The following is an 8159-nucleotide window of genomic DNA, read 5'->3' as shown; positions in this document are numbered from 1 at the left end:
ATGATCAAGATTAGATCTTTCACCTAAAAGTGGATTTTTGATTAGATAGAAAACAAGATAAGATCCTAACATTAGGTTTAGAGAGTATTTATATGACTTCTAAGGTCTCGTGGGCTCAGTCAACAACCTGAAAGGCCCAAATAAAGCATAAATTTTTTATCAGAAGAAGGGGAACGCCGCGGGTTCATTAGGTCGCTCCGCCAGGTCGCTCTGCTTCTAGAGCGGGTTCGTCACCTCGCTCCACGACGTCGCTCCAATATGCTTGCTTCATTTCTTCATATTGTGCGCGGGTTCATGAGGTCACTCCACCAGGTCGCTCTGCTTCTAGAGCGGGTTCGCCACCTCGCTCCGTCTTGGTCGCTCTGATTTTCGAAAGTCGTCGACGAGGTGTTGGTTCAGAGCGAGTGCGTAACCCTGCTGCAGGACGTCGCTCTGCCTTCGTTTCGTCTGGAGCGGGTGTCGTAGGTCGCTCCTGTAGCCCGCTCCGGTGCTCTACTCGCTAAAACAACACTTTCTACTCCCTTTTTGATCTCAAATGCTTCCAAGTACCTCTAAGAACTCCAATGGACACTCCAACACCTGGTAAAGACTTATGCAATGCAAAAAGGAAACTAAAATACATAATCCCTAATCTAAATGACCAAAACATGCAAGAAGAAAGAGTTAAAACAATGCAAATGTGCAAGATATCACCCTTGTAAAATACAAAAGTTATCAGTTTGATCCATGTATTTTTTAGTATATATGGTGGACATGCGAGTAGGACCGTAGGATGAACGTTCAATCGTTTGGACCTAAATGTGGTCATACATACAAAGAAAAAATGATCGAATATTCCTTAACACGACATGGAATACAGTAATACAGAGGTAACGTTACACTGACATGTCTCTTCTTTGGTTAATAAAAAGAACATATCTTCTTTTGTTTTCAAAATGTAAATAATCGAGAAACTAACGAGTGTCAAGTTATCCACGTCACCTTCTTTGTCTTGTATTTAAGCATATCCCTTGACATGTCACATACTTGAGAAGGATAAAAGAAAACAGAGCACACAGAAGAGAACCCCTTTTTGAAGGATGGAACTATCATCTTCTCCTTTACCTCCTCATGTTATGCTTGTATCCTTCCCAGGACAAGGCCACGTTAATCCACTTCTTCGTCTCGGCAAGCTCTTAGCTTCGAAGGGTTTACTCGTCACTTTTGTCACCACAGAATCATGGGGCAAAAAGATGCGAACCGCCAACAAGATTCAAGACCGAGCCCTCAAACCTATCGGTAAAGGTTATCTCCGGTTCGATTTCTTCAACGATGGGCTCCCTGAAGACGACGATGCAAGCAGAACCAACTTAACCATCCTCCGACCACAACTCGAGCTGGTCGGACAACAAGAGATCAAAAACCTCGTGAAACGTTACAAGGAAGTGATGAAACAGCCCGTGACGTGTCTCATCAACAACCCTTTCGTCTCTTGGGTCTGTGACGTAGCCGAAGATCTTCAAATCCCCTGTGCTGTTCTCTGGGTCCAGTCTTGTGCTTGCCTAGCTTCTTATTATTATTACAACCACAAGCTTGTCGACTTCCCGACCGAAACAGATCCCAGGATCGATGTCCAGATCCCGTGCATGCCTGTCTTGAAACACGACGAGATCCCTTCTTTCATCCATCCTTTTTCACCTTATTCGGGTTTAAGAGAAGTGATCATTGATCAGATCAAACGTCTTCACAAGCCTTTCGCTGTTCTCATCGATACTTTCTACTCCTTGGAGAAAGATATCATCGACCACATGACAAACCTCTCTCGCACCGGCGTTGTCAGACCGCTCGGACCGCTTTACAAAATGGCCAAAACGTTGATTTGTGATGACATCAAAGGAGATATGTCTGAGACGAGGGATGACTGCATGGAGTGGTTAGACTCGCAGCCTGTTTCGTCCGTTGTTTACATCTCATTTGGTACCGTGGCTTACGTGACACAAGAACAGATCAGCGAGATTGCGTTAGGCGTTTTAAACGCTGACGTTTCGTTCTTGTGGGTGATAAGACAACAAGAATTAGGTGTAAACAAAGAGCGACATGTTCTGCCTGAAGAACTCAAAGGGAAAGGTAAAGTCATTGAATGGTGTTCACAAGAGAAAGTCTTAGCTCATCCTTCTGTGGTTTGTTTCGTGACTCATTGTGGATGGAACTCAACGATGGAAGCTTTGTCTAGTGGAGTCCCAACGGTCTGTTTTCCTCAGTGGGGAGATCAAGTCACCGACGCTGCTTACATGATCGACGTGTTCAAGACGGGAGTGAGGCTTAGCCGTGGAGAGACGGAGGAGAGGGTGGTGTCTAGGGAGGAAGTAGCGGAGAGGCTGAGAGAAGTTACGAAAGGAGAGAAAGCGACGGAGCTGAAGAAGAATGCTTTAAAATGGAAGGAGGAGGCGGAAGCGGCCGTGGCTCGCGGTGGCTCGTCGGATCGGAATCTTGATCAGTTTGTGGAAAAGTTGGGCGTGAAACCTGTGGCTAAACAGAACGGAAGTCTCAATCAAAACGGAAGTATTCAAAAACTTTTATTGCAAAAGTCATAAATGTGTTTTGTATTATCTGTTGTTTGTTTTCTGCAAATCCTGATAATTGTGTTTGTTTGTATGCTCCCTCCGTTCTTTGTTCTCGTTTTTTTTGTATGGGTTTGGGGAGACTAGTTATCCTTCTTGAATAAATGTTAGATCACGACTTGTGTTCTTAAGATTAATTAGTTTGTTTATTTTTAAATTCGGAAATATATTTTGTATATGATTTATGTGGATGCACAATTGCACACTAAAATTAAGAAGAGTCGGTGTTTTTTTTTTTTTTTTTTGGAAATTAAAAGAAAAATAACAGTTACTTAATAATAGTCGGTCTGCACACATAAGACAATTTTGTAAGCGAAATCAAAACTTGAGAGATCATATGTAAGGTGATATACAAAAAAATTGTTTAGGAATAGTTTGATTGGTGACTGCCTTAAAATTTTGTGAGTTTACAAAACATCTAAAAAGTGAAAAGTAATTATAAATACTGGTTCTGCTTATTATTTCTATAAAAAATATGTATTAATATATTACTTCCACAATTCACAACTTTGAATACTCAGAATCTCAGATAACCAAGGATTATGTATGTATCCTCATCGTCTCGAATATTTCGACGTTAACAACTCAGACAGACAGAAACACGTGTTGGATAGTATCTGTATGGGGTTGAAAATATATGAGTGTGACTGTATTAGAGTAAATGTTTTGGAGCAAAAGTATTTTACTTAGAATTCAGCTGAAAGATTACCAATCAGATAAAAAATTATTCTTTTATTTTTATTCTAGACACTGTTGAAAAAGCGGAAAAAGTACCCTGAACTTTACTCTTGATTTGGGAGGTAGAATATATTAACCCTAATTACTGTTGTTTTTGTCCTTTTCCCCCTTTTATATTTTCCTCTCATTTTTATTTTTCAATTTACTCCACTTTATTCTCATAATTACCGGTCACAAACTATATTTTTACCTGATTGTGTATACGTTTTTTGTTTTGCTCGTGTATACGTTAGTTTTCTTAAAACATAAGAGATAATACAACTCGTGTGTAATTAAAGCTTTATTTAATTTTATCAGTTGTAGTTTGTTAAGTTTGACTAATAACGACTATTGAAATTTTCTCACAGGCACGTAGGAATCATATGCACCAATAGATTATACAGTGTATGTTCGTTAGGTCCGTGAGTAAAATAAAGTGCACACAGCTTTTTGGAAACTACAAAAAGGAAGATTAGAGGATTCCGCATCGACCAATAATAATAATTATATGAAAAAATAATAATAATTATTATATAGCATTCATTGTGGACGGGAGAAGATAGAACTCTCATTAATTACAAAGCCTCGTCGCCTACTAGTAAGCCACTGCATATTTTAGCCGATTCACTGCTGGAGCCTGGAGTATAACATTGGTACTCGGACCCATTATCCATCGACATGGGGGGCACTGTTACATTTAATGCTGTAACAGGTGAATCATTGCATTCTCCGTTAAAAGCTAAGCCATACGGCTTTAGCTAGTGTCGTTGTGCGTTTAGTACTATTTTGATGAATTGAATTATTGCCTCAAAAAGATCAGTTCATCTTTTATTGGTAGACAAAGCGGTCCAAATCGAAGTCATAATAAGAGATACATCCAATCCAAGAGGGGAGGTGTTGTGGTAAGTAAGATGTGTGGTATGTGTGGCAGAAAAAAATGTGGCAGGTAGGCAAAACCTACGTCATATGCAATTTCTAGAATGATTCATTTTAAAACGCAAACGTTATACCACCCCCTTGGTGGTAAGTAGGATGTGTAGCCAAAAACAATGTGGTAGGTTGGGAAAAAAATTTAAGTCATAGTCGATTTCTTAAATTACGTACATCTCCTACCAAACAAGCCACGTCAATTATTGATAAATGAATTTATGAAGATTTTCAAAACATTTGTTATATTATATAGATTTGTGAATTATGACACTTGTAAACTCTGTTATTGTTGATTTTAAATTTTATTCAAAAGTACTGTCATTTAGATAGTTCGGTTTCATAATCGATTGGTCTGATTATGTAATTTCACAAAATCATATATAACTGTAATATGAATATCATATAAGTTTATATATAAAATGCATTTTTAAAAATACTATAAAATATTTTTTTTTAATTCAAGAAGTTCAATACTGAATCTTATAATATTTTTGGCCTAAAGATAAGATCCGGTTGCTAAATCCCTTCCATTGCTCTGCTAAAACTCGAATATGGTACTTTTTTTGAAACACTCGAATATGGTACTTATATCTTTAAGGTATAAGGTTTTACCAGTAAAAATAATAGCTCCTAGTAATACAATAGATTATTATCTACTGGATCTCTGGATATATATATTTCTTTTGTAAATACTAGAATTCTTATCCGCGCTACGCGCGGATTGTACCTTATAAACTTATTTTACATCTTTATTATTATTATTTTTGAAACTCATTTTACATCTTTATATATTTGAATATTTTATACCATTTTACTTTTCAAAAAATTAAAATGTCTAAGGTAATGTGTAACATATGGTGATGGATTTGAGTTTTCGTTGTGATTTTTTTAACTGGTAAATTTCACTTTTTTATTTATTTTACATTTATGTAATTTCTCAGCTGTTATTTTTTGATCGGGTGTTAATTATAAATCTATTGACTATTTTAAAATAGGAAAATAGTATATAATAGTGTTTGGTAAATGTTTCATCCAAAAAATTGTATATCCATCAAATATAAAATATTAATTTTTTTTTTAATCCAAATTTTTAATGCTCTTATACTTTGGAAAATAAACTGTTTTAACTTAATAGTTTGGTTTGTTTTTTAAAAAAAATTTATTCATATCACCAAACTACTGAAAACAAATATATAAGTTTAGTTTTATTATATATTTTAAGTTATCTCTCGGCTAAAATTTCACTATTATTTTATAACATTTTTGGAATAAATTATTTGTATATGTTTATACATTATTTGATTTTAAAAACTATTTGTTTCATCATTGTTTTGTGCCAATTTGAATTAATGATTCATTTAACTTTCTTAATTATATAGTATAGATGTAACAAAATTATCTGAAAGTGGAACATATTGTTAAAATGATAGGGTATACATAATTTTTTAAGGAAGTTATGTTGGAGGTGAGAGAATCATCAAGGAGGTGTGGTAGTTAGCTTCGCTCACTGTTGTTTAGAGTCAAGTTTGAGAAATTGGTGTTCATGTTATTACCATATTTCTTTTTCTTGCCTGCTTTTATTACTTGCCCAATCGATTTGCTTCTAAAACAGGTTTTGCATTCAAACGGAACTTTATTGGTTTGTTCAAGCGTGCTCACATTACTTTTCAAGTATGCTAAATCATTTTAAGATCTTAGTAACTATGACCATGCTAAATCATTTTAAGATCTTAGTAACTCTGACCATCTTGGAGCCAGGACTTTGGGATGCAACTTATTGGGAATGCTTGCTCAAGCTGAATTACTTGATTTTCGTTTGATGTAAAACTCTTTAGATATATTAAGATACATGGAAAATACACCCTTCAATGTTAACCTTTAGGGCATTCTACTTACATTGAATAAACGATCCTATCATGTGCTGCCCCTTTCCAATGTTGCAGGTTCTCAATGGTACTTAGTAGAAGCAGTCCCTATGAGATTGGAGTGCCATAAGCTCCGGTAATCCTGCCAGAGCTTCATCTTCTCCAGCTTATCCTGCTCAAGGAAACAGTTCACGAATGTATACATTAGACCATATGTAATAAGATTTTTAGGCAGGTGATAACCGATTTTACTTAAAGCTAATACATCAATTAAATTTAAAGGTAAAGCTACAAAATCTACAAGTCAAATTTAAAAAAAAAATTAAAGCAAAAGATCCAAAGCTACATCCTATACCATTCAACCCCATCATATAGAGATGAAGAACGAAAGGTGAGAAAAAATAATAGAAAGAACCTCAAAGAATTCACTTTTCTTTGTCATCGGCATAGCGTACGGAAACGTTGGATACACAGCTTCTAAGCTCTGAACTTTCAAGTTCGCGTAATTTTTGGAATCCATGAACACTCTCGGCTCTGGCTGAAACCAAAAGCTAGGATTTAGTCAACTCACTAATAGTTTTTGAACCATGCCATGTGGCAATTGAGGAATAGTGACTTCTGCGAAAAGACATATGTTATCCTTAAATTGAGTCTCCTAAGTATCACAATCTTTCTTCAAGTTATTTTTAAAATGTATCACAAAGTCTTTTGCCATGTACACACTCTCTAGCTCAAATTTGTCGAATCCAACCTTCTTGAAAGCCACTATCCTCCAAGTTTCAGTGTCTCGCGCACGGAAGACACTATGGTTCATCCATTTTCAAATCTTTAATATCTCCAAAAAGGAAAAAAACAGAGCTAATAATTTTCCATTAACTGCAAAAATTCAGACGCAATCACATTCAAATGTATTCATAACATAACATAATGAAAAAATAAATGAGCTAAAAATGCAAAATATTGTACTTGATTGAGTTGTCGAGCTCTTGCGCAGTTGCGCAATCAGAGCTCCATGGAAATAAACGTGTTACCATGGTGGTAATCGTTCCCTTCACCATTTTCTCTTGATTTCGGACATGAAACCAATCAAAGCTCAATGGAAATGAAAATCTCAGAGAGAATTTTTGTAACTATAAATGTCGTAACCTTGTTATTTTTTCAAAAGCATCAGATCGAAACTGGACCCGGCTGTAGATAGCTTCGCCAGAAAAGTTGCTTATCCACGCATGTATGGAAGCCGGTGGCGACCAACTGTGAGAAAATTCTGGCTGCGGAAGGATACATCGGCATATTTATATGGAGCTAGTAGAATTAGTGGAAGATGGCAGTTACAGATCTAGGTAACTAAGGAAATGATAAGATTTATGATGACTATTGATTTTTCTTTAAACTGTAGAGAAGGGATAGAGAAAAGGCATGGGAAGGTGAGGAAAAAGATCGGGTGAATAAATGTGGGTCATATTTAAAGAAAATGGGTCTCGTTGTAATATGATTAGTGAACGGGCTTCGACTAAGGTTGGATTTTATTTAGGCTTGTTAAACTAAAAGTGATGTGTAACTTTGATTGGATAGAAATATTTTTGCTGATGTGGCATAGCTTAGGAGTCTCTAAATTAGTTCATTTTATATAGTAGAGATAACAAATTTATAACATATTTACATTTTGTAATTTTTGTATTTTTTGGCTGACATTGTAAAGATAAACTAGATTATGAACCGTGTTTTAAAAGAGCATAAATAATTTCTTAACAAAATGTAATTTACAAAATTAATATGTTGTAACATTGTTATTTTAGTGTATTTGAAAACTATAAATTATATTACTTTCTAATGTAATTGTATAAATATGAAATTATATAGGGCTTTTTGCAGAATTGACCTATAACTTAAAGTCAAACACAAAACTAACCTCCTTTTTTTTTGAAAATTGGTTTTGCCCTATTCACCCCACAAGTTCATATAATTTACGAAAATGCCATCAATTTTTTTTTTCTTTTTTTTTTCGAAAATGACATTTTTACTCTCTCACCCTCATCATCTTCAAGTA

General features: G+C 35.4%; 1 protein-coding gene across 1 annotated transcript; it reads left to right on the top strand.

The window, feature by feature from the left end:
- The first annotated feature begins 1013 nt into the window (after positions 1-1013).
- LOC106295841 (UDP-glycosyltransferase 84A2-like) lies at positions 1014-2749 on the top strand. The gene has a single exon (XM_013731834.1). The coding sequence runs from the start codon at positions 1080-1082 to the stop codon at positions 2571-2573; it is 1494 nt and encodes a 497-aa protein (XP_013587288.1). The 5' UTR covers positions 1014-1079; the 3' UTR covers positions 2574-2749.
- The last annotated feature ends 5410 nt before the right edge of the window (positions 2750-8159 follow it).

Source organism: Brassica oleracea, chromosome C5, assembly GCF_000695525.1.
Source record: "Brassica oleracea var. oleracea cultivar TO1000 chromosome C5, BOL, whole genome shotgun sequence".
In the NCBI taxonomy this organism is placed as follows: domain Eukaryota; kingdom Viridiplantae; phylum Streptophyta; class Magnoliopsida; order Brassicales; family Brassicaceae; genus Brassica; species Brassica oleracea.
This window is presented reverse-complemented; position numbering and strand designations above follow the sequence as displayed.